The sequence below is a fragment of the Notechis scutatus genome, chromosome 4 (assembly GCF_049901735.1).
Source record: "Notechis scutatus isolate UNSWTSFEM ecotype Mainland chromosome 4, rNotScu1.2, whole genome shotgun sequence".
Taxonomy (NCBI): domain Eukaryota; kingdom Metazoa; phylum Chordata; class Lepidosauria; order Squamata; family Elapidae; genus Notechis; species Notechis scutatus.
Window position 1 is genome coordinate 136,575,047 of NC_142012.1, and position 27,423 is coordinate 136,602,469.

The 27,423-nt window shown below is 37.3% G+C and overlaps 1 protein-coding gene across 1 annotated transcript; it reads left to right on the plus strand.

Annotated features, from left to right (window-relative positions):
- Nucleotides 1-218: 218 nt before the first annotated feature.
- Nucleotides 219-27,423, plus strand: LOC113432785 (guanylate cyclase soluble subunit beta-2-like). The gene is made up of 16 exons (XM_087965031.1): nt 219-295; nt 8,196-8,269; nt 11,633-11,727; nt 12,552-12,712; nt 14,418-14,517; nt 15,728-15,945; nt 17,037-17,130; nt 18,269-18,372; nt 19,481-19,697; nt 20,466-20,786; nt 21,499-21,647; nt 23,352-23,498; nt 24,163-24,317; nt 25,033-25,268; nt 25,566-25,688; nt 27,135-27,423. The coding sequence occupies exons 1-16, from the start codon at nt 293-295 to the stop codon at nt 27,284-27,286; spliced, it is 2,349 nt and encodes a 782-aa protein (XP_087821157.1). The 5' UTR covers nt 219-292; the 3' UTR covers nt 27,287-27,423.

Sequence of the window (27,423 nt, forward strand, 5' to 3'; positions counted from 1 at the left end):
GATAGCTGCAGGATGCGTGAGCGCGTTGGGGTGGGGGAGAGTATGGGGATTGTAAGCAAGGCACGCCAGCTTGCTGACTCCCCGACTAGCTGCTGACTCCAACCTCCCAGTCTGCGGGAGAAGCTGGTTAAGGGGGATGTCTAGATATCATCTGGCATCTTTCGAAAAAAGAAAGGCTATCTCCACCATATACAGAACAGTAGACATTCTAGCTCTCCGTCTAGACCAAGAATCCCAATCTTCGGGAATATGACAGTGTTGCACAATTCGTTCATTTGAGTCATGCGTCAGAATGGTAAGTAGCGATTGCTCTGCGACCACCACCATTACTCCCCGTGGGTTTATTTCTATTTGGAGAGGGACTCTAAGGATAAGAGGAAGCCATAGACTTTATGCCGATATATGCCAGTGTAGTTCAGTTATCTTTCTAGGGGAGAAGGACGGATGGAAACTCGATCCTCGCAGCTGTCACTCCAGAACAGCTCTATTAACTTTAGAGTTTCGGACCAATTCTTTGAGCATCCTAAACTGATGCCTCTTTGTCAGTGCTATCTCCCATTAAGTGGTTTGCGATCCCGTTTCAGTGGTCTCTGGAGGGGCCGGTGTGGAGTTGTTCCTCCCACCCCACTTCAGCCCAATCTCCAATAAAGTCGGAGGGAATGCTGCTGATGTCAAAGAGAAGGCGTGGGGTCAATCTTTTTAGATTTCGGAGAGAGCAAATATAAGTACTACGAGTAGTAGAAGCGTTTGCTCACGCGAGTTGAAGTCAAAGAAATATTCCACATTCTTCTTGGAGATAACATTCCCCCGCCCGCCCCCGTTCGAAGGTTGTGTTCGCTATCCTAGTTGCTCGCATCAAATTCCGAGTAGGTGGAATAGCTATAGCAGGGAATTATCTTTTCTGCATGCTGCTCCCGATGAAGAAGTACGTGTTAGCCAGGATAGGGGGCTATATGGTTAACGCCTCTGAAATATAGTAGCTGTGCCGTGGCACGTTGAATAATAAACCTGAATTCCTAAGCACAGCTTTACGTGAGCTCGCAGCTGATTGAAATTCTTGGCGTCGAGCGTCGTCCCTCCGAATGTTTATAATTTTTATCTCCTCCACGGGGACGGCGATGGAGAAGCGCAAATAAGCAAGCGTGGTGGAAATAATCGTTTCCTTTTCTCATTACGTGTCAAGGTTATAAAGTCTGAGAAGGGCTGGTGCTATGGTTTAAGACTTTTAGCTATCTCTAGAGGGAGTCCATGGTATTAAGGAGAATATTTACCTATTCATCTTTAAAACAGCAACAAAAGAAGGAGCTCATTTCACGATAAAGTACTTGATTGGATACCTGGTGTCCTTCAGACCTTTTAAATTACAATTGTCTCCAGAAAGCTTTCTTCGGATAAAAGAGATTGTAGTCTAACTCATCTAAATTGCTCCATATCTCTGGGATATTGTAATAAGATACTTTTTATATTGAGAGGTGGACAATTTGAATATGAAAGCTTTGTTGATCTTGTATGTGTGAAACTTAGTGTTTTCTTTTCTTTTTTAAAATATCAATGAGCCAGATGGATGTAAGGTAATCTGTTACTAAACTAAATTAAAAATGAATAGCAAGAGAACAGGCTCAAAAGCTACTGAGGGATCAGGACTTCCGGTTTGAGTTTCTTCAGCGACAGACCGAAACCTCGTCTCTGCGAGGCTTCGATCTGTGCTTGTCTCTGGAGCGCCCCGAGCCAGCTGGTTTCGGGGCTAAGCCACCCTGTAGAGGTGGTGAAGAGGGGGGAGACTGCCATCAGGGTTGAGGAGAGCCGCATCTCTCCTCCCCAGCTGGCCATTATTCCCTTTCCTGAAGGCGGTTGCAGCGGTGGTCAGAAATGGCCACCACAAAGAAGAACTTGACCGGAAAAGAATGTGCAGGAGGAAGATAAGAAGAGAAAGTTTTGGTTGACCGGGTCAAACAGCAAAAGCAACAAATAAAGTACCCTGGAATTGAAACTGTTAAAAAACAATAACATTGTTCCATAAGAAGATTTTTAAGCTGCGAAGGAGAGAGAAAAGGGAAAAGATTTGGTTTTCTTCTTTTCCTGTACTGACAGCTAAGAGATTTAAGCAAGAAATGGGAAAAAAAATCCACTTTGACATCAATAGGCATTTAATGCTGAAAATAAAAAGTCAAAGGGATAATAAAATTTCTGGATAATTAAAAGCTTTTGAAAACAGAAAAGGAGAGAGGAAGAATAAAAGGGCAGGATCTGGAAGGGAGGAGACTGCCTGGAATTAAAAAAAGAACTTACAGCAAAATCTCAACAAGACTTCCAAAAGATACATTCTAACTGAAATATCACAACAAAAACCTCAGGAAGAGAAAGTCAAAAAAGAAATAAGAAGATATAACTCGGGACTATCTGGATTACTTAATGATTTCTGGATTCTTGGTTATTGTTTTGAATGACTAAAATCAATCGGGTGGTTGTTTAAAACTGTTTAAAATGGCTCCACTTTTAGAAGAACTGAAAATAGAACTTAAAAAGTACAAAGAAGATGCACAAGAAGGGAGAGGTTCTTTTGGCTTCGTATTTCAGTTTTTAGAAATGAAGATTTGGAATTATGAGAAACAACAAGAAATGCCTGCAGAACAAGAAGATTGCAACAAAGAAGAAGCCATCTTTAATGAACAAGTAATCTTAGATAGGAGAAAAAAAGGAAAGGGGAGAAAGAGAATGGAAAGTTTAAGATTGGGAAAAACAACTCCAAAAAAAAAAAAAAAATAGAGTGAAAAATAAGTATAAAATCAGAAAGCAACAGAAGAGGGAAATGCAGAAGACAGAATTAGAACTAGAGAGACAAGGGGGTAAAATGGGGAGGGAGAAGATGAGAGGGAAGAAAGAAAGGAAAAGAAGTTATAAAGGACAGAAGCAAAATATAGAGAAACAGGGTCTATTTAGAGATAATGGGTGAAAATCTAATGGAAAAAGGGATTCTGCAAAGGTACATAAGATAGTATGGTTATATTAGAAGCAGAAATAATTTTAGAAAATATGAAACAATGTATGATTAAAATGTCTGATAAAATAGCTATCGTAATTCAGTGGAATGCTTGTCAATAAATAAATGTAACAAAAGGTATATTTAATGATTGATAAAACATATGTGAAGAGAAATAAGGGAAAAAATTAATTATGGAGATTACACGTGTTTTTAAGGAAGTATGATATTTAATTGAAAAGAAGTGTTAAAGATGTTATGGTTTTAATGATCATTAATGATAGAACTGAACTGGAATGGAATGAGGGTTTATAATTACATATATTTACAATCTTTCTTTTTTTTAAAAAAAAGAATATAGTGTGTATTATAAGAATGTGCCAAGCAGAATTCGATTGGAAGTTATGTATTATGTATTATATTGAAGGTCATAAACTTAAGGTATATATTGAAGTTTAAATAAGAGTTGAATGGATGTAATTAAAAGATATAAAGGTGTCATACTCCAATTAGTAACTACAGGAGAAAATTTGTTTAATGAGAAAAGATAATATGAAATTGAAACAGAACAGACAAAAGTATAAATATAATGATTTGAATTGAGATGAGATAATCAAAATACAATTGAGAAAATTAAAAGAGGGTAAAAACTATATAGAAAATATAAAATAGTATAAGATATGGAATAGAATACAAAAAGGAGCATGAAATTGAGTTTTGTGTCTGTATAAAGAAGTGCAACCCGGGACCATGCTATTTTCAGAAAAGATGTTTTACTTGTATTTTGTGTGTGAAAACCCAAATAAAACTTTATTTAAAAAAAAAAAGCTACTGAGGGATCAGAATTGTAGAATGAACCAGAATCTATACCTAAAATCAAGTAATATTCTCCAAATTGTACTACCAATAATATAAATCTTTATATTTTCTATGATGACCTCTTATAATATGAATTTTGTTTTCAAAGCAAACAACCCTACCAGCCAACAGATCACAATATAATTAGATAGGACAAGTATTTCAAATATTCCCACTGGATTAATGGAGCAAAAGCATGTTTATTTATTTATAGATTTATTGACTTCCCATTTTATGTCGGGATAACTCTTTCACCACCAAAGTCTGTATGTATTGTATATTTTTTGCAGAATGTGCAGAATGTATGTAAACAATAATAATATGTTTAACATACAAATGGCTTTTAAGGGTTTTTCTTTATATACCTCCAATTATTTTTGATATCAAAATTGTAGAAATACTACAATTAAAAATTTCTATTAAAACAGAAAGACTTGCAGTTTTAAAAAGGTGCGTCTAAAATACATTGGGATTTATTTATGTAAATGTGCACTGTTTATGTAAACATGTACTATTTTCTATTATTATGATTTAAAATGGCAGTTTATTTTTCAACTGCTACTTGTTTATGTTCTATACGCTAGATAATTTAAGACTTTAAACCTAATGGTCTTTCTTTAATGCTCTTCCTCTCTCTGTCCCACTGTACTTTTAAATGGGAATATATAGCATTATTTTATCTCCAAAGCACAGTAGTGTAGCGCAGCTCTACCATTCAAATGCTTGCAATACCAGCTGCAAAGTAAAGCTTCTTAAAAAAGAGTTATTGAACTCATTACTGACAGAGCTGTAATATGGAATTTAGTGTAAATGCATTTATACTAGCTTGCTCTAAGAAACAATTAAGTGATAGTATACCTGGCATAATGAGGTCTTGAAGCTAAGAAGCACAGATGCTGCAATGATCCTAATTTCAAATTCATTTTCCCATTGTTTTAAAAATCAAATGCTATATCCCTTCACTTAAATATGCTCACTTGTAAAATTGAAATAAAAGTGAAAGTTATTTGGTGGTAACAATACCAAATATCAAAAAATTAAAATTATGTACCTTTCTCTATTTCACAAGTCAGGACAAAATGGAACTAGAATTAGTAATATCCTAGGTGATAATTTTAAAACAAAATAAGATTATTATTATTTGACTAATTCCTTTTCTTTTTTATACTAATTTTATTAAAAATTACAATTACAAAGGTAAACCTAATACAAACAAAAAATAGAAAATGCAGAAAAGAAAAAAGAAAAAGAAAAAATAAGAATATAATCAACAAAAAAGAAATGCACAAAGACTTTCTCCTTCATCAAAACAATTATTTGACCACTCCCTTTTCAGTTGTACATAGCATTCAATACTTTGTTTTGAGCAATTTAGTGAAATAATTTGCAATGAGTTTACCAGTTCATAATCTATCTATGTTTGGTATTACCTTTCAAGTGCTAAATAGTTCAATATTGAAGGAATTCTTTGAATTCACGTGACTTTTTCTAAGATCTACTGAAAAAGTTGTCCCATGTGCAGTGCCTGTGCTGAGTTATGGCAAGCAAAAATAAGCAGATGAAATAAAACAACAAACAAACCCAGGCCTGGCCATGTTCAAGACCCATGGAAAACTGTTCCTTCAGAAAAAAATAGTTGGAATGATATAGTCACATAAACTGACTTCATATTTAGCTTCTAATCTGGTACTAATGGCAGCTCCACATAGAGTGTTTTATTACAACTCAGCCTGTAATAGAAATTCTTGCCATTCTCAAGTGAAGTGTTAAATTGAAGACATTTCCCAGTTTACAGTAAACACATTCATGCAAGATATGATGCCTTTATTGGTAGACATTCTTAATAAACCTACTGAACACTGTGTTCCTACTGTCAACAATGTTTGTGCAGTATATAATTTGCCTCTAAACAAAAGTATGCCTTGAAATTATCACAGTATCAAAGAGTGGTCAAACCATGCCCTGATACATGCAATGAATTCTTGAAGATGGAGCCACAGCTCAGCCAAATCAGCTTATTATTTTTCTTTATAAATTTTTGATTTCTAAGGTCCAGTGTTCTTGTTCAGGTGATTAAGGATTAGTCCAGGGACTGTGAGCCACTCTCCCCCAATACAGCCTTCTATACATCCACTTTCACCCCAAGTAGCAGCAGACAATACCATCTGGGTGAAACCATGTGACAAAATACTGATTAAGAAAACATTTAAGTAATAGGAGTATTAATAATAAATATTCATTAAATTCATATGCTCTGTGAGCCCGAGCAACTATGTGTGGTCTATAATTGCTACAAGATTTAAAAACAAAGAACAATAAAAATAAAAACACAAAAATAGCAGAACACAAAAAAATTAACATTGGGGAAGAAAACAAACTTGGAGAAGAAAAAGCAGGAAAAAAGGGGTGTCAGTTGTCCTTTCCAAGTTTTGGGTAAATAGCCAGGTTTTTAGGGCCCTTTGAAATAGCAGTAGGATGGGAGACATTCAAATTTCAGGAACCTGATTTCAGAAGGCAGATGCTGCCACAGAGAAGGTGTACTTTTGGGCTACAGAAAGATAGTATTGTTTAGTTGACCGAATCCAATATTGCCAGATCGAGCCAGCTGGACAGGTACTATGAAAGATAGGAGATCCATCAAGTCACAAAACCTGTGCCATGTAAAGATTTGTAGGTAGTAACTAGCATCTTGACTTGCATCTGAAGCAAACTCTCAAAGCAAAAATGTTACATCAACATATTGAGACATGCCCATTACTGCTTCCACTGCTGCATTCTGGACCAGTTGAAACTTTTGGGTGGCCTTTAAAGGCAGCCCTAATTAGAGTGCATTGGAATAGCAAAGTCATGAAGTATAAAATCTTTTACATATGTTTACTTAAGAAAAGTTTGCAAAGATTACATAATAAGCATATGATCACTTTATACATTAAGGTACAGAAACAATAAGATACAAAAATATACATAGTAGCAGAGCAAGCATTAGAATTAGATGACCCATCAGCTCTTTATTCAACATACTTACATCCTTGGTTAGAAAAATGTAAATAGGCTTCAGTTTACTGTTATCTGGAAGTCAGCCAAGAGGGCAAGACATATTTTAGAAAATAAATGGCCCCTTTGCCAAGCAGGTTAAAAACAGAGGCTTTATATTTCCACAGCATCTTGGTTGCTTCAAGATTCTCACTACTTTTATTGGCTGAAGTCCATTGCTTCTTTTCCCTTTCTGGTATTTTAGATTGATCTCACTTAGCTCAGCATCAATATTTATAGCCACCTTCCAACTTTGAGTCATTGTTATTACCAGAGAAAATGTTACATCTTCTGAAACACGCCCTACAATTCACAACCAAAATCTATGAGAACCATATCAGTCTTGGCTTTCCTTCATTATTCCATTAATCTCTTGTTAACATTTGGATTCCAACTATCTCCTTCTGCCTTCAAAAATATTGTTGGAGAGCAACCATTCCAGTCAGGGGGGGTGTTGAGAGGGTAATTAGTTTGGATTCACCAAGAGGGCAAGGTCTGACACCCCCTCCCCCAAATGCATTTGAGCCTTATTTGGTCTTTCCCAGATAAACTGCCAGTCTGGGAAGATTCCTGTAGTAAAGACTGAGATCAATAAAGTAGCTAGTTTGAATTTACATGTGACTGGTTGTTTGAAGCTGGTTGTTTGAATCTACAGTTGAAACAGTAGCAACTGTAATACAATCCATTTATCCTTCTAGTAAAGAACTACAGTATTACTATTAACACTGAAATCTAAATAATGCAATTTTATTTTTCACATAAGGTATAACAATATCAGTACCTACTAATAATCTTTGAGTATAGGAAGTAACAGAACTACAGTAATACATGAATTAATATTATTTTAATTAAGAAAAGAAAGAGCAACAAAAGCAGGTTGGAGAGATCAGGAGTTCGAACATCAATGTACCTTAGTCACAATCAATTAAAAAAATTCAGATGGAAGCTCAATACATAGAGTCAATCAAAAATTGATTTGAAAAACTTGTTGTTTAAAAAACTGTTCTTGATACAACTTTTACCACTGAACAATAAATATAGGAGAAATAGCCACCTTGGTTACAGATCATGGAGAATGTAGCAAAATATTTCTGGAAGATAACATACTGAGAAAAACTATTATTAATGTTGGTGTTTTAATCTACTGGAATGGCTTTGTTCATAAATGTTAATAACTTTTCCATAGCAATTCAACTATATTAAAAGATCCAGGTAGAGGGTGTGTAAGTAAGTAAAGAATGTAATACAAATGCAAGAATTATAGAGAAGCATATAGTGCCATGTTCATTCTCTTTCTCTATGTTTCTTACTTCTGTTTCTACAGTATGGATTTATAAACACATGCCTAAAGTCTCTGGTGGTTGAAAAATATGGTGAAGAAATATGGGAAAATTTAAGGTATGTAAGTTATTCCTAGAAAAATTATTCAAAAAGTTCAAATATTAGAATTGCTTAAAGCCATGATTAATAAGATGTTTCAAATCCTTTGACAAAGCGATGGCCTTACCTTGAAGACTAATAGATTTATTAGACTCATGGATTTATACAATGAGGCTTGACAGATTATACAGTAATTAATCTCTTATTAATATGGTTGTGCCAAGCTTTGATAGGGTACTTTGATAAAATTTTGAATGAAGTGCTCTTCTGAAGGGAAATGCTGAACTTTATTACCCTTTGAACCACGAGATTGGACCAGTCATCCTGCTTCAGTTCAGAAGCAAAAACAATAACAACAAAAAACACCTCTTTTTCAATCCAGTCAAAGGGTACAGCTAAATCTAATCCTCCTGCCTTGTTGTTTTGGTTCAAGGCACCCGAGGCAGAGCAATTCAGTTTTGCAAACTAAAGCAAGGCTCACTATGACAGTGTGATTTGAGGCAAGGCCTTGATGCAGAACAGAGTCCCTTCTAAAAGACTCACTTGTTAAGTAGAGTTTTCTGGGTCTCATGGCCAATCTTCAAATGACAAACCCTGCTGCTGTATGGTAATTGAGGATAAGTAAGAGAAAGGGAAGAGTTATGTCACATGGCTGCCACTACTGCAGCAACAGTAGGCTTGATACCAATGAGGGTCTCCCATTACTGTGTTGGTCAACCTAAATGTCTTCTTCTCTTGACCATTGTGCAAGGAGAATCTGTTCTCCCTCTGTCACCTAGAATACAAGGCATATATATACCTAAATCCAACCAGATTTCACACTACTTAAAAAATATTCGTACTATACTTTGGTTATGGGAATTTTCTATATCTCTTTGCAAGCATTTAATGATTGTTTGGATTTTTTTCAGTCCAGACATGATAGGTCTACTGTATTTTCTCATTCCACTTCCTTTACAAGCAGAAATAAGCTAAAGAGTGATAATGGTAAGCTACAACCATCAAGGAATCCCCCTGAACTTCTGAAGGCATTGCTTTTAGCTGCTGCAAAATGGCTAATTTTAAAATAGCATCATCTTCCTCTTATAGACAATTACAATGGTGCAAATTCAGTTCCACATATGAAGAACAACGAGAAAGTGATTGTGTACAGGTAGTCTTCATTTGACAACTTGCTCAACAACCATTCAAAGTTACAACAGTTCTGGGCTAGTGGTATTTACAACTGGTTCCCAAAATACTAGCCATCCCAGCAGCCACTTGAAAGTGAGTCTGGGTCCTTGGCAACCAGCTTGTACTTAGTGGTTGTGTCCCTTTGTCATGTGATTGCCATTTGTAACTTTCAGCTTTCCAAAGCAAAGTCATTGGGGAAACCAGCAGAGAAAGTTGCGAGTTGCTCCAGTAAGTCACTCACACCCTCTCCCGCTCAGCAGCAGCCACAACTGGCCTTGCCGCTCTCATGCCATGCTTCATACCATACGTTACCTGCTTGCTGACCTACTTGTAAATAATCTGAACTCACTTAATGACCCATGATTCTTGCTTAACAATGACAATGAGAAATGCCAGGATTGCTGTTGCTAAGTGCAATCACTTGATGTTGCGAGTTACGAATCATATTGCTTAGCAATGGAAATTCTGGCCCCAATTATTGTCATTAACCAAGGACTACCTATAGTGGAATAGACTTTCTGACAATAGCATGACATGCCTGCTAATGAGATAGATCACTTCAATAAACTCTGTATAATGAACCTAGCCTTAACTATCTCTCTCTTGTGTTGTGTTGAATTGATGCTTCCATACTGGACTTCCCAATAGGGAGTTCAGCTTAGCTCTCTGGATTCTAAATACAACCATTGCAGTGTTGGGATTCAATTTTTTTTACTACCGGTTCTGTAGGCATGGCTTGGTGGGCCTGGCAGGGGAAGGATACTGTAAAATCTCCAGTCAGAGGTGGTATTTCCCAGTTCTCTGAACTACTCAAAATTTCCGCTACTGGTTCTCCAGAACTGGTCAGAACCTGCTGAATACCATCTCTGAAGCATTGGTCCAAACTTTTCTTGTTTATCAAAGAGGGAGTGAGGTGAGGAGGCTATAAATGCCACTTTCTCTGTACCAGGCCTTTTCTCTCCAGCTTGCCAATTTTTATTCTGTTAGAATGGATTTCTTTTTTAAAAATAACAACACCTGTCTTGTCTCTATCCTTTTGCTTGTTGAAAAATGTTTTTACAGAAACATTCCTCTGACTGATAGTGAACTTCAGTGATATTCCATAGACTGATAAAAATATACTGAATAGCAGATTCTGAGGAAAACATATTCTATCATTATGTAATTAATGGGTCATAAATAATTAGGTTATGATGTCATTGCTTGGTTACTGTTTTGATGGTTCCATAAATAGTGTTAATACAATACTGTATATCAGTGGTGGGATTCAACATTTTTTACTACCAGTTCTGTGGGCATGGCTTGGTGAGCGTAGCTTGGTGGACATGGTAGGGGAAGGTTACTGCAAAATCCCATTCCCTCCCCACCCCACTAACCTGTTTTCCAGCTCCATTGTCCTGTGCAGTGCAACAAAAGAGGACCCAGCCAATCAGCTGGGTCTCGGGAGGCAGAGAATGGGGTGGGGGGGGCAGTCAGAGGTGGTATTTGCCGGTTCTCCAAACTACTCAAAATTTCTGCTACCAGTTCTCCAGAATTGGTCAAAACTTGCTGAATACCACCTCTGCTGTATATCACTGTACATTGTCTATGTTTAATTGAATTCTGTATATAATTCTCAGCCTTCAAGATTTTCTCCCTTTGCTTTGCATCTTTCGGCTGTCATAAGTAATGGGGAGAGGAGGGGGGGATATGGTTATGGGAAGTGAGCTGGAGGTGTTACAAAACAGAACTGTATAAGCTGGGAGGGGGTAGATTCTTGCTTAGGCTTGTATCCTATGCTATGCGCAGCTGCAACTCTTTATCAAAATATGTCAAGGTCAACGGACAGAGGCCTCATCACCACCTGGAGATGCCCACATGATGATATACACAACTTTTAATTGGATGAGCCAATTGAACTATTGGGGGTGGGACCGTTGCCATTACTTTGTATATGTGATTTACACGCCCATTTTCTCAGATTCAGAATAATGTCAGCTGGTGCTCCATTCAAAATCCAAGAAAGAAATACTTAGACTCCATTAATCAGAGAAAAGATGTCTTTTGCTGGAAATCAAGTGGTAGTAACAAAAGAATTCTGAATCTGAGAAATGGGCGCGGTCCTACTTTTGTCATAAGAGCTGAAAACTTAACCCCCTAACACACACACACACAGACACACACACACACAAACTCCAATTGTTCGTTTGTTTTGTCTTTTTGTTATAGAGTACAAACTGGAGTACAGGATACATTTTTTACTTTTGAAGTTTATAAAGATGAGATCACAATGAAACTAATTGACAAGGCATGCCAAATGTTAGGTATGTATTGTTTTGAACCCTAACCCTTCTCCTCCTCCTCCTCCTCCTCTTCCTCTTCCTCTTCCTCTTCTTCTTCTTCTTCTTCTTCTTCTTCTTCTTCTTCTTCTTCTTCTTCTTCTTCTTCTTCTTCTTCTTCTTCTTCTTCTTCTTCTTCTTCTTCTTCTTCTTCTTCTTCTTCTTCTTCTTCTTCTTCTTCTTCTTCTTCTTCTTCTTCTTCTTCTTCTTCTGCAGCATCACCACCACCACCACTAATACCACTATTATCTTCTTGATGCTTGTGTGAAGTATTTTTTTAATGTATTTTCCCATTTACCCTATTGTAACCCCTGACCATTGTTACAAGCTAGAACTATCAGGAACTCAGTTACATTTTTCTGAAATGCTGTCATTTTTCTCCCACATTACAATGAAATCTGTTTTCAATGCAGGCAAATTGAGGCTTTGCAGCAAAGAAGCTTCCTCTCATGTCAGATATGGAGAAATTGTGACAAACAACTGAACACATGTACATAGATTGAAAGGAAAATCTCTCCTCCTCCCTCCTTCCCTCCCGCCCTCTCTCTGTGTGTATGCATGTATTGTATGTATGTGTATATATGTTTGTGTATGTGTGTGGCATATCCAATTGGCATGGCATGCTCCCTGCATGTTTTCAAAGTCTGGAGTTCAGAAAAATTAAATTATGGGTATGCATCAAACTTCTTCTGAAGAATTGGGGGACAATAATGGTGGTGATGGAACGTGTTCTGAATTAACCTGAATTAACTGGTTTCTAATCTTGAAACATGAACATGTAATATTGTAACATATATTTATTTTCCTAGATGTTTCCCCAGATACGGTCCTAAAACAATTTGGAGAATATTTTTTTGAATTCTGTAAACAGTCAGGTTATGACCATATGCTGAGAACGCTGGGAGGAAATCTGTATGAATTCATAGAGAACCTGGATGCATTACACAGTTACCTCAGTCTGTCTTACCAGGCAAGTGGAAATGAATAGAAGAGAAGAGAAATCTGATTCTTTATTATGAATTCATTCATCTTGTCAATAATAATATAGGAAAATTATTATGTATATGTGTGTGTGCACATGGCTGGATGAGTGTCTGTAAGCATATATATATATACAGTACGTGTATTTTATGAATTCTGATGCTTTACTTGGTTGCCAAAATCTGACTCCAATTTTAAATATGCATGTTTTTATCAAATCAAATTTTCCATCAGACAACTTGAAATAATATTTTTTTATTATTATGACCTTACTATCATCAGAATTGAGGAACTTCTGTTGTAATCCTAAAAAAGATTAATTTTTGGAAATTCTATTTGGATTCAAGAAACATCAGTGGGATACTACAGTCTCCCTCACTCTCCATTAGATGCCAGCTTCAGATGATAGATTTTTCCTAAGAGTGCAACAGACAGGAAAACATTAAATTCCCACATAAAGACTTTCTAGGTGATGAATGTTTATCTCCCAAAAGGAAATCTGTATGACAAGTAGCAAGTTGTTTGACAGAAAGAATTTAAAGACTTAGTTGCAGAATCCGTGTCTCCGACTTCGGCTGATTGTTGATAATTCTCCATCTCAGGAGAAAGAACTCCAGGGTATCAACCAAGCCCCTTCAAAAAATAAAAGTTTGACTTGGGAAATAAATGTAAGGTATCCAGAAAGTATCCATGATATCAATCACTCCAACTGATTTATTTAGGAACAGTTCTGGCATATCAAAGGCAATTTCCCAAGTGAAATTATTTTCGTGCATTATACAGAATCCACCTTCTCTTCTCCCTTCTCTTTCCCCACTTCTACACTTCATAAATCACGAAGACCAATTAACTGCCACTGGAATTTCTTAATATGACATACAGAATAACCTTGAACTTTTCAACTCCTTCAACTCTCTTAAAAAAAATATGTGGCAGCTGAATTTTAAAGTTGACACGGTGCTTGCATTTCCACTATTAGGATTCATTTTTTAAAAAAATTGTAGTATGCAGTGGGGAAGAGAGCCTCTAGAACAGGGATGTCAAACTCGTGTGGTCACGGCATTGTCATTTGACATATCAGGACTTTTCCTCCCTTTGCTAAACCAGACGGGGGTGGGGCCAGCACATGATGCACCCAGCCTGCAGGCCGCCCCTGCTCTAGAAGTTGGTATGTGATAGTTGATTAGATGAAAAAATAATCTGATGTATCATAAGGATGATGGACATGTAGAAAGATGTTGTAATGTTTCCACACTGCTATCAAGGAGCAGATTTCTGATGTCTCAAAATGAGCAACAATTGCAACATGTCTTTTACTATGGTATCAGTCATAAAAATATGCATGTGGACCATCAGGGAGGAATAGTTGATGGATTGACAAAACTTGCTAAAATGAACACATTGATTGTTTTGATGAGAAAAAGGGCAATTCCTATGTTTAGTAGTGATTGGAAACTCTTTATGGGCATTTTGTGTAAAAAATGAAAAGAGACCCTGAACTTGTGATTTATGGTTTTGATCATTAGACAGGATATATTATAGAAAGAAGAGATTCATGATGTAACTTTAAACAGAGAGGTTAAAATATAATTGTACTTATAATTGTTCTGAAGAATACCAGAAGCCACTTCTTTATAACCTTTATACCTTTCTCTGCAGCAAGTGTAACATTGTTCCTTTTGAGTGTTTTTCAGGAGATGAACGCTCCTTCCTTTAGGGTAGAGAAGAATGAAGATGGGTCAATGTATTTGCATTATTATTCAGACAGAAGAGGCTTATGCCACATAGTTCCAGGTAAGTGAATATATCTGCATGTGTTTAATATGGGCTTTGAAATGCTGAGGTTTTATTCAACAATGATTATATAAATGTTTGTGTACTTTCCTTTTGATAGCGAATTAGCAAGCTAGCTAGGTATGTTAAGTTCAAATTTCAACAATCACAAAATGTCCTGCTTCTGTGGTAGGCCATCAGATCTAAGCTATAGCAGCTTTTATTTTATTGTATTTTCAATTGTATTTTGTATTTTTTTTATTTCCTTAGAATTATTATTCTATACTTTTTTTTTGCCTTGGAAAAATGTTGAAGGGGCAGATGAAGATGATAACAACAATAGCCAAATAATTAATGGATTAATGAATATTTTTATAACATTTTCCCCATTTTTCTGAGTTCATGATTGCTCACTGCTATTTATTCTACTACCACCAGTCTCAAGGATAGAGACTGAACTAAAGTAACCTAATGAGCACCAGAAATTGTATGAGATTTGAACCAATAAAACCTATGTTTGTTTGAAATAAAATCTGTTTATTAAGGCTTACAATTGAGATTGTTGCTGTTGGCAGACTCAGTGTGTAAGGAAACAAACATTGTTTGAGTGCTTGAGTAAATATCCTAAAGATACTCTCAATATATAAAAGCGAAATATCGCTCATGCATCATCACAAAATATCCAGAATCGTAAAGCCTACAAACTTGAAATTTGGCACATATGTTCATCTTGGCTTCTAGGTAGCTCATTAAGAAAGGATTTTTTTAAAATGACCATCAGGGCATTAGTATTTCCTATATTATTATTAACATGCTCTGATGCTAAGGAGTTCTACTCCCCCTCTCCACCTGAAAAGAAATCTGTTCCAAATGCAGAACACAAGCAAAGCAAAGCAGTTTCAGTTTCAGTTTCAGTTTTAGTTTCACAGCACTAAGCAGCTTTAGTACAGAACAGTTGAACTAAGCCACGCCCGGACTCCTTGCTGTCTCTTTCTTGCTCACACAGCAACTACTCTTTCAGTTTCCAAATAGCCCTCAACTCTCTCACACACTGAGAGGACGCTAGCCAGATGAATACCCATGGATGCTGGTAGGGAGTGGCAGAATTTCCCCCCCTTATTTTCCTCTCCAAAAACTAAGTCCAACCACACAGTTTCATAGCGAAGCATGGGAATCAAGCTAGTATAAACATGTGTAATATCACCTGGATTTTTTCTCTCTTTGGATTCAGGAATCATTGGTGCAGCAGCTTTGGACTTTTTCAATACTGAAATTTCAATGGAAATTGTCAATCAGACAGAAGAAGAAGAAAGAACAGGAAAAAAAGAACACATTGTATTTCTTGTAACACAAAAACCTGTATTTTCCTACCTAAGAAGAAACAAGTTCTCTTCCACACATTACCTTCCAAATTCTGGAGCTCAGGCAGAAAGAAGACTGAATAAAGAGGTACTATAATGTGTGGTTTTGTTTTTAGAATGTTGTGATAGTCTAGTGGTGAAGACATTCAACTTCCACTCTGAAGGTTGAAAGTTCAATCATAGCCAGCAGCAGATGTCTCTCTGTCAGGATGCAAAGAGATAATCTGAACTGCAAACTCCACATAGGTTTTTGGAAAAACACCTGGCCAATAAACACCTCAGCTCCATTCCAATCATCCTGATTCTAAGAGATTAGAGCAGAGGTGTCAAACTGGATTTCTTCCAGGGCTGAATCAGCATTGTAGTTCTCCTCCATTGTCCGCCCTGGGTGGAGGGGTGGGGAGATGGGACAGATGCCTCCTGCAGCACCCTGCTGGCCAAAACAGAGCATGGGGGGCATACATGCCCCCTCCCTTGCTCCATTTTCGGCCTGGATAGCCTCCTGCAGCACTTTTCTGGCCAAAACAGGGTGTCAGGATTCCAGCAGTTACTCCAATTAAATCATGAGCCTCAAGCCACACTCCTGAAACTAAAAAGGATTTATTAGAAGTCAACTCATAAAACATTTTGTATACACGTTTTATAGTTGTCAAAGGGCATTTTGGCCGGCAGAGTGTTGAAAAATGTACTTGTAATTGTGATGGCATTTAGACAGCAGCAGGGCAGAGTTCTGACCAGTTCTTTAGCAGGTTCTGACCAGTTCTGGAGAACCGGTAGCAGAAATTTTGAATAGTTTGGAGAACTGGCAAATACCACCTCTGACTGGAGATTTTACAGTATCCTTCCCCTGCCACGCCCACAGAACCGGTAGTAAAAAACTTTGAATCACACCACTGCAGCAGGGGTATCTGCAGGATATGGTACAGAATTGAATGATCAAATACACATGCTTACAAATCTGAAGGTATACATGGATAAGTACATCCAAAAGTGCTTTACTTTTTTGAAATAATGAGGCATATTTGTACTTGTTTCAAGTAGTTACAAATATGAAGCATGACATTTTAAACTGTAATTGTGTCTCACAATTACATTTATTCGTTTGTTAAGAAATAGTTTATTTCTTTGGTTAAACAATATGTTTAAAAGTTTTGGGACTGCTTTTGATGTATCCCACAGGAACTTGAAAGAACCATGAATAAGATCAGAGATAAAACAAGTGTCAAAAGGAGCCACTGGGAAACAATCAGAGGAATTGTGACAATTGGAAAAGGTAAATGGGTTGGCTATAATGTCAGTTGTTTTTTAATAAAAAAAAGGTAAAGGTTACCCTGCCAGTCATGTCCAACTCTTGGAAGCTGGAGTTTGGCCAAGGGAGCCAGTGTTATCCAAAGACAATTTCCATGGTCATGTGACCAGCATAGCTATATGCCAAAAGTGCTGTTACCTTCCCACCAAAGTGGTCCCTATTAAACTACTAGGTTGGCAGGAGCTGGCGCAAGTAATACACTTGAACCCAACTTTCAGCTCTCCAGCTAACCAGAACATAAAAAAATACCCCAAACCCCAACAAAATAAAAAATCAGTCAACCATTAATACCTTTTGTATTAATTTAAGAAAAAAAAAAAAATAAAAAAAAAAAAAAAAAAATCCCCCCCCCCCCCCCCTCTTTAAACCCTAACCCCCCCCCCCCCCAAAACCCAAAACCCAAAAACAAAAAACCCCCCCCCCCCCCCCCCCCCCCCCCCAAAAATAAAAAAATAAAAACACCCCCCCCCCCCCCCACCCCCCCCCCCCACCCCCCCCCCCCCCCCCCCAACCCCAAAAAAAACAAAAAAAAAAACCCCACAATTGCATCCCTCTAGTTCACCACTGAACCATTGCATCCCTCTAGTTTTTTTTAATTGTTTTCATTAAAAAACTAAACTCAAAGCATTTTACAGGGAATCGTATTACTGATCCATTATATACTCACATTCTGATTATATAATCAATACATTTATTTTTAAAATGTTAATTGTTGGTAGTACAAGCTCAATAGGGCAGAGAATGAGATGTTATATATTTAAAAAATAAATGATGTGACTGCTGATGTGCAAAGCGGTAAAGGGATGTATTGTATGTTCATTTTTACAGGCTTAGTCTTGCATTTCAGCCAAATTATGTATGTTTTTCTTTTAATGCTCCAATTCGACACTAACGTTAGAATAAATAGTATTTCAGTATTTCAGTACTTTAAACTGAACCATATTCATATACATAAAAAATCCCCATCGACAGACCTGAGTTCTTGAAAGACAGGAGTGACTAGAAGAATGAATATTTATATATAAACAACAAGCACTAGGCTCCTGCTAATTCTGTCAATGAATTAAAATGACAATGAAAATATAATTTTTTCTTATTACAGGTCGACTTCTTAAAGGATTTGATCCTGTCTATCCTAGGACTCTCTGGATTGACCCAAAGACATTTTGCATTGGGCTTCCTTTCCATATTGTTTTTGATGAACAGGTAAGAAAATCAACATTGGACTTTATCTATCTATGTATTCATCTATCATCCATCCATCCATCCAAACCACCATCTATCATCTATTTATATTACTGAGAACTACAAGCTTATTTACAATATTACTTATTCTGGGATAATAATCCCATATACATTCATCCCATTTCTATTTGTATTGCCAAATTATCTACTAGAGTACATACATACATACATAAATATATACGCATGTCTAGCTTACATTTTCTCACACTAATGCAACTTAATAGTTATGCATAACATGGTGATGTAGTTTTGCAGAATGCCAGATGAAGGATAAAGAAAGTTTAAGAAAACAGTTATAGAATGAAGGAATGATTAAGAAAACAAGTGTAGAGCTATTTTCATTACAACAATATATGATAAGCAGGCTGGATCCCTTAAATTCAAAATTGGCAGACTTTATTTTACACAGTAATAAACCAAGCAGCAGATTCAAAACAGGGAGAACAGATTCAAAGAGAATCTGATATCACAATAGACAAAATATGTTTAGCTGCACAAATTATCTATAGCACATAGTATTCTAAAACAGCAATGGTAATTATTTTTATATATGCACAGAAGGGCATAAGACTTGCATAACAAAGTATAAAGATATCAATATATTACATGCATCCTGACAGCTTCAAATGAATGAGTCAGTCATGCATTTGCTTTATGATGTTTGATGCAAGTACATATATTGCATCATTACTGTGATGATGTCATGATGAACTTGTTATTTGTTCATGCTTGCCTGCCCTGCAATTGACTGTGGAAGAAGTCCTGCGCAAACATCTTTAGTTCTTCCTGCTGCTAGGCAACATGCATATAGAGCAGTTAATTAGGTCTGCCCACTGGCTCATCCCTTCTGTAGGGATTCAAGGAAGAAACGAGTCCCTTGGTTGTACATGGATTGGATGTAATGATGAAGATGGCAATGATAACACTGATAATACAATCCAGCAATTTATCCAACTAGTAACAGTTATAGAAAGCTACATGTAATGTTTACAAAATGAAATTTTATTGACAGTAAATAGGGAAAATAGGGAAAGTATAAGCAAGAATCCTGTTTTCTTTTCTTTTAAAGCTCAGAGTGAAACAAGCTGGGGTTAGTATTCAAAAGATTGTGCCTGGCCTTCAAATACTGGGCATCCGTCTCAATCAGTACTTCACTATTGTACGCCCTGAAGTGAAATTTACCATCTCCAGTGTTCAGAGATTCATCAACAGCCAATTCGTTTTCCAGACCAAGAGAGAAATGATGCCGGCCTCTTGGAAGCAGCGTCCTATGTTAGAGCTAAGAGGTAGTACTCCCATTTCTCAATAGCTATTAGGCAATAATACAGAGAAGAGATAACTCTGTCATGGGAAAAACACAATTTCTCTCTAAAGTGACACATCTGTTTCCATAGGCTGAATTGCTTCATTACAAGTGGTAGAGGCTTCTCCATAAAATATAAAATCTCTGAACACAAACATTTTATATTATGGAGAATCTGGCCTCCTTCCTGATCCTTTTCCATAGACAAGCCCTGAGCTGGCCTTTCAGATATGAATATAAATCAGTGGTACACATTATGGTGATGCATGGCTGCCACGAGCAAGTGTGCAAATTGCACACTGTAGAAAATAACCATGTCCCAGGGGCAGCAAATAATGAGCATGGTAATAGCCTGGTGCCCCATTGCAGGGTGGGAAAATGCCCGTCCAGTGAGTATTCTGTGCACTTGCATATACGTTACAAAAAAAAAGAGAATGAAGTGCCAGGAAGCCAGAGCTGTCATGTGACTTGGCCTTTTGATGGAAAAAAAGCTTTTTGCACAAAAAGCTTACATATCACTGGCAATTTGGTGACACCTTACATATTAGTGGCAATTTGGTGCTAAATTTGGGAGACCTTTGGAAACAATATTATGGCTGTTATATGTTGCCTTGGCCTTTGATTGCCTTCCCAGTAGATGGTTGTGATTTTTTTTAATGTTCTGGGTGGGTCAGAAAGGAATCAGATTGGGACAAGTATAATATATTCAATATTTAATGCCTGCCGATCATTATTCATTTGTTTGAACCAGGGCAGATGATCTGGATGGAGTCTGTTCAATGCATGCTGTACCTTTGTTCCCCTCTACTGCGTACATTGCATGAGTTGGAGGAAAGACACATGCACATTTCTGACATAGCTCCCCATGATGTCACTAGAGATTTGATCTTGCTCAACCAACAGAGGTTGGCCGAGATGGAGCTCTCCAATCAACTGGAGAGGAAAAAAGAGGAGCTGCGGATCCTGTCTAAACACCTGGAGGAAGAAAGGAAGAAAACAGAAGCCCTCCTGTATGCCATGCTGCCTAAACATGTTGCCAATCAGCTCAAAGAGGGGAAACGAGTTGAGGCAGGTGAATGCAATGAGATACAGACAAGTTTAGATATGTTCAAGTGATCAGTAATTACTATATCTGTTGCTTGGAATCAGTGGTAGACATTAAAGGACAATGTACAGCAAGTGCAGAAATGTTTTTATCTTCAAAATGTATGGGCCTCGAGTAAAGCTATGTTAGGTGTCCTCCAACTCCCCCGAATACACTGCTATTTAAGATATTTGATATATTGATTCCATCTCAGTACTGATTTATTTTTCCTTCCAGTAATTTTTGTTTTAAAATCCCATGGCCTTCACTCTAAAAATGCTACTTTCTGTCACTTCACATGATGGGAGTTAAAAGCCTTGCTTAACATTTCCAGCAAACAACAATTGATATAATATATTTAGGCTTTTTTATGGAATGCATACCTTTTTTTGCAAAGCTGGTATTTTTTATGTTGAATCTGAGCATTAGTTAGAAAATACAGTACTTTGAATTTTTTTGCATAGCTTTATAAAATTTTATCATTTGCCTATTTTCTTGGCTTTTATTTTCAAAATAACAAAGAAGCTGGGTTACTATATTTTGAAAAACATTTCACAATTGATATTTTATAAATAGATACTAAAATACTAAACATATTAATACATTTGTGCAGTATTGATAAGTTTTGTGATCAATTTCATTATGAAACTAGATGTGATTTCTAAAACTCACCTCTCTTCTTTTTCCTCCTTAACTATAGGAGAATTCAAAGAATGTACTATACTATTCAGCGATGTTGTGACTTTTACCAACATTTGTGCCCAGTGTGAGCCTATTCAGATAGTCCTCATGTTAAATGCAATGTATCTACGATTTGACAGGCTAACCACAGTACATGATGTCTACAAGGTATTTTCAGTTGATAGCCTGAAAGTGATTTTATGGGAGAAAGGAATAGAGATGTCAAAAATAGCTCCTTTGTAACCCTATTCTGATTTAGCTGAGGATCCTGTATTTACTTATAGGTTCTTAACAATCTCTGGAAAGTAAAGCATAAATTAAAATATAAAGTATCTAGACAGACCACTGCCAATGTTGGTGGGAATTTCTTGTTGGTAGTTCCTTGATTAGGATATTATTTTCTGCTTGGTTGTTTGTATGCTAATAAAATAAATAAGAGATAAACCACATTTATATACCAGTCAAAAGAGACAATAAAAAAGCTAAGAAGTAAACAATCCTCTCTAGGAAGCCACACCAAGATAATCAGGGATTAACACCAGAGAAGCAACCAAGCTCAGAGAGTACAAAGGACTTCCAACATTTGTTAATATAGTTACATAATTTTTCAATAAAACACTAATGCATGGTGAGATAATTAATATTTAAAATGTGAAAATTCCATGCTGATAAAATATCATATTACAAATGTAAGAGAACAAATAAAATGTTTCCTTTTGCAATGCCAGGAAGTTTTATCTTGCTACATAAAACTTCACTTGCAAAGTGTGAGAGAACCTCTACAGCAGGGGTCCCCAACCACCGGGCCGCGGACCGGTACCGGGCCGTGGAGCACTCTCTACCGGGCATAAAGAATTTTTAAAAATGGCGGCTTTCTTCACCTTCGGTGAATGCTGCTGGGATCAGGGATCAAGGACACAAATGAAAGAAGGGGAGGAGGAAGCAACCGAAGCCTGTCCTTCTCTCTGGGTCAGCTCTCTCAGTCTCTCTCTCGCTCCTCCACCAGCACAGGAAGAAACTGCTTCAAAGAAGCAGGGGGGCTTTCCTGTCGCCGAGCGCCCGTTTCTCCCCACCCCCACCCCGTCCGCCCGCCCACCCGCCGCGCGCCCGCCCGCCAGCGCGGGTTCAGCCAGTGCTCCGTTCTGCCTGCCTGCCTTCGTTAATGGTTGAATCGGAACAGCTTATTTGAGAAAAGGCGAATAGTTATTATTCTCAGCCGAAGCTGCTCCCAAACAACCAGAAACTAAGGCAGGCAGGCAACTAACGGACACTGTGGATTGACGAGCCGGGCGGCGGGAATGAGAGTAAGTGAAATCAGCAGGCGTTTCGAACGCTGCGGCGACGGAAAAGCCCCCTCCTTCTCTCCCCCTCCCCCCCGGTCCTTGCAAAAAATTTTCTGCTTGAAACCGGTCCCTGGTACAAAAGGTTGGGGACCACTTGCTCTACAGCAAGGGTCCCCAAACTTAACAACTTTAAGACTTGTGGACTTCAACTCCCAGAATTCCTCAGCCAGCTTTGGCTGGCTGAGGAATTCTGAATTGAAGTCCACAAGTCTTAAAGTTGCTAAGTCTGGAGACCTCCGCTCTACAGCAAGGGTGTCAAACTGGTATCATCATGGCGGTGTCATGTGACGTATTGGGACTTCCCCCCCCCTTCACTAAACCAGGCATGTGTGTGGCCAACACATGATGCATCCAGCACATGGGCCGGGAGTTTGACAGCCCTGCTCTACAGCAATCTTTTTCTTTCCATTTGTAGAAAAAGAAAGCCTGAGAAGTTCCATCTTCAATCTGGCTGCAAATAATATATTTAATGAAACTCAACACAATCTTTTGAAATAAAAGATGCTATCTGTTTATTTGTTTTGTTTAGGTTGAAACCATAGGGGATGCCTACATGGTTGTAGGGGGTGTCCCTGTCCCTGTATCAACCCATGCTGAACGGGTTGCCAACTTTGCCCTGGGAATGATCATAGCAGCCAAAGAAATAAAAAACCCTGTTTCTGGAAATCCTATTCAAGTGAGTAAAACAATAGAAATACAAAAAACAGCAACAACATGATTTTTAAAGGCAGCATCAACAGAGGGATTGCATCAAAATCACAAGACGTGATAGTATCACTTTATACAGCATTAGTGAGACTACTGGGCCTAGTTCTGGTCACCATGATACAGGAAAAAAAGATGCTGGGAGTCCCTAGAAAACCTATAGAGAAGAGCAACAAAGACAAGAAAGGGTCTGGTGGCTAAACCATATGATGAACAATTAAGGTAACTTGGTATATCTAACCTATTGAAAAAAAGGATTGGAGTAACATTATAGCTACTTCCAGTACTTTTGAAGCTTTCAGGGGTAGGGGAGTTAATTTATTCTCCAAAGTGCCTGAGGACAGGATGAGAAGTAATGGGTGGAAGCTCATTAAAGAGAGTTACAACTTATACCTAAAGAGAAATTTCCTGACAATGAGGAGAATTAATCAATGGAAGGGCTTTCCTTCTGGAATTGTGGCTACTCCATTGCAGGAAGTTTTCCAGTATAGACTGGACAGCCATTTGACTGGGATGGTATAAGGTCTCTTGCTTTGAGTAGGGGTTGGATTAGAAGACAAGTAAATATTTAAAAAGAGCAAATAGATTCAACAGAAAGTTGATTGATTGATTTATTATTTTGAACTCTTGTTCAGATTAGGGTTGGAATCCACACAGGATCTGTCCTTGCAGGGGTTGTTGGAGAAAAAATGCCACGTTACTGTTTGTTTGGAGATACGGTGAATATAGCATCCCGGATGGAGAGCCATGGAGTGCCAAACAAAATTCACCTCAGTGGCAGTGTTTATCAGTGAGTAATGTTATTGTTCTTAAACCATTGATTTATTATTGCCTGGCCTGGTTGGAAGTTAGGGAAAGGAATTTAAGAAAACTAGAAAACATCAGTTTGGATTGGATTAGGGGGAAATGGTTTTACAGTTATATAGATTGGATTAGGGATAATATGCATTCTTTCCTTTTTTTCTCCACCACCATTTTTCCTGTTACTTTTCTTGCAGCCATATTTCAACCTCTATCAAAATGATATTTCTGTATATCACATTCCATTTTACAATTTAAAACAATATTCATAGTGATTCACAACAGTATGCTAGGTTTCTAATACTGAACTACTGGTGCTGAAGGTGGATGGTCTTGGCAGGATTGGCAGAAAAGTTATAACTGTAAAAGCTTCTCTCTATTTTTCTGGAGTCTTGATTCATTTCCTGCATCTGGAATTATAGCAGACCTTACTGTATCAATTTTACCATAAAGTCATCCAGTAAAATGGTCAGTTATGTAGTAAAGGTGATTGTCACTATTGCCATTGCTTTAGTAAAGAGAAACCTTAAGATCTAAAGTTTCTAGAACAATAATATGAGGAGGAGAAAGCTATTTCCACAAAACTTTTCAATTTCCATAAAACTATACCATTTTCCATAAAATTATTTGTAAAAAGGTTGATTACTGATTTATTGTAGTAAAAAAAATGACAAACATTATCTGTTACCGCTTTTATGTTTCAGATGCCTCAAAGAGAAGAATTTTGACATTAAGGAAAGAGGAGAAATTGATGTGAAGGGCAAAGGGAAAATGCACACTTATTTTCTGGTCCAAAATACAATTGCAACTGAGAATGAGATCATGGGAAGACCAAGTGAAGATGCTGGCTTCAACCACGAATCTTCTCAATTGTCTCAAGACTGCATGGCTGATGGCATGCAAAACTCATTCTCACAAGGTGCAGGAAATGAAAAGCAATGTATTATTTTATTTTATTTGGTTTCTCTTTCTGATACCCAATTTCTGATGCCATGGTTTATGTATCCAAGACTGTACCACCCATGCATAAAATGGAAATTTTAGCCAGTTTAGGAGGGAATCTCAGGAGCTGCAGAAATGACAGAGGGCATTTGAATACTGTACAATACAAAGCTCATTGGCCTTGGAATACTGACAGGATGCTGGGAATGCCATCCTTGTGGACAGCATAACTGACTGAAACGGAGAATTTCAAACTGTAAATTTTCGATCATTTCTTTTTGTCTTTTCTTTAAAGATATCCCACTAAACTCAGACAAGGAATTGCCTCCTATCGTAGCAATGAAATATGCAGATAGACCCATAGAAAACCACACCAATGTTAAAGGAAGGCATGAATCAAGAACAAAGGATTTAACAGGTAATAAGAAAAGTATACTAATGAGATTAGGATCATAAAGTCATTAATTTCCATCTCCTCTTCATTAAGGGACAATATCCATTTTTCCACCATTCTGTGCCTTAAACTAATGACTCATACTCAAGAGAGTGAATGAGGAGGAGAAACTGAATTAAGGTAATGGTGAATTTGTCTATGGAGATTCTCATCCAGGTCATGGTTGTCCCAAATTTGCTTTTTCAAGAGGCAACTGAACTTTCTGGTTTTTCTTTGAAGACATTTCGCTTCTCACCCAAGAAGCTTCTTCAGCTCTGACTGGATGGTGGGGAATGAAAGGATTTATACCCTGAGGACAAAGATAAACCTCCAAGTGGCTTTAATGACTCAGTAAAAGAATGCAAATGAGCAGCTGTCTGCAAGGAGAATAAATCCTTCAATTCCCCACATCCAGTCAGAGATGAAGATTCTTCTTGGATGAGAAGTGATATGTCTTCAAAGAAAAACCAGCCTCTTGAAAAAGCACTTTTGGGGTGATGGTGAATTGTGAATAAGAGAGAAAAAGTTTAGTTTATCTGACTTTTAGTTTTATAATCATGTTCATTTTCAGGTCTCCTTCAAAACTTTGTTTTGAGATTGTGCATTAGGAATTATCATCTGAATTATGATTTAAATATTTACTGGATTTTGTTTATTTATTCATTTCATTGTGAGTCTATAGAGAACCTACTGGAATGAAAGGCACTTGTTCAACTGCTATGAAAATATTCTACCTAACAAGCTATATCATTATTCATGTATGACTTGCATGAGTAGTAAATGTGTGGTAAATGGAAAAATGGGGTCATTGTTAGGGCTAGTCTTATCTTCTACCCAAACCCCAAAGCTTTTTCAGCTCCACCATCCATCATAGCTTCAACATTCATGATATGTGTGTAGTTTTGTGGTTCCTCGACCTCATTACTAACATAATTTAATTTAACCATAAGCTTAAGTAAAATAACTGAATGTACTTAAGTAGTCACTCCTCATGTGTTTAATAATTTTTCTTTGCGTCAAATTGAAACATTGCATTTGGCAACTTTTATTGAAGCTCTGAGAATTCTTTCTCCACCATATTTGAGAGTATAACAGTCACTCTTGAGAATTCTTTCCTAACTCTGAGTATAACTAAAAAGTTTGCATAAAAACAAGGCCATCAGTTGTGTATGATTGACTATGATTCTTGACTATGAAAGAAAAATTTGGGGAGACATCCTGTCATGTAGCATGTCTCTGTTGGAATCAGAACACTGTGCTGCACAGCAAGTGATTTATCTATACTGTTACTATAAAGTTTAAAGTTCGTACTATAGTTTTAAACTCAACCCAATTTCTAAGCATAGGGTGGCTTATGATGTACAGTAACTATTGCCACTAGATTCATGATCTTAGTGGCCTATCACCAAAGGAACATACATGTCTTTACAGGTGAACAGCATGATGCAGAGACCTATGCAAGTCTCCATGGTGACCAGCAGCCAAACCAAAATCCATACAATTTCATACAAAGAAGACATAGGCCAGCTGCAGAGGCACCACAGATCAGGAATGTCAGATCTAATTTCTGTAACTTGTTTTAATGTTCAGTTTAGAGTATTTCTGTATCCTATGTTATTATGTTTCATTGTTGCCCCCTTGGAACCCTCATTCAATGTACTGTGATTCAGTATGTGTTTCTTTGTTTCATTGGTAGCAATAATAAAACAAATGTCAATAT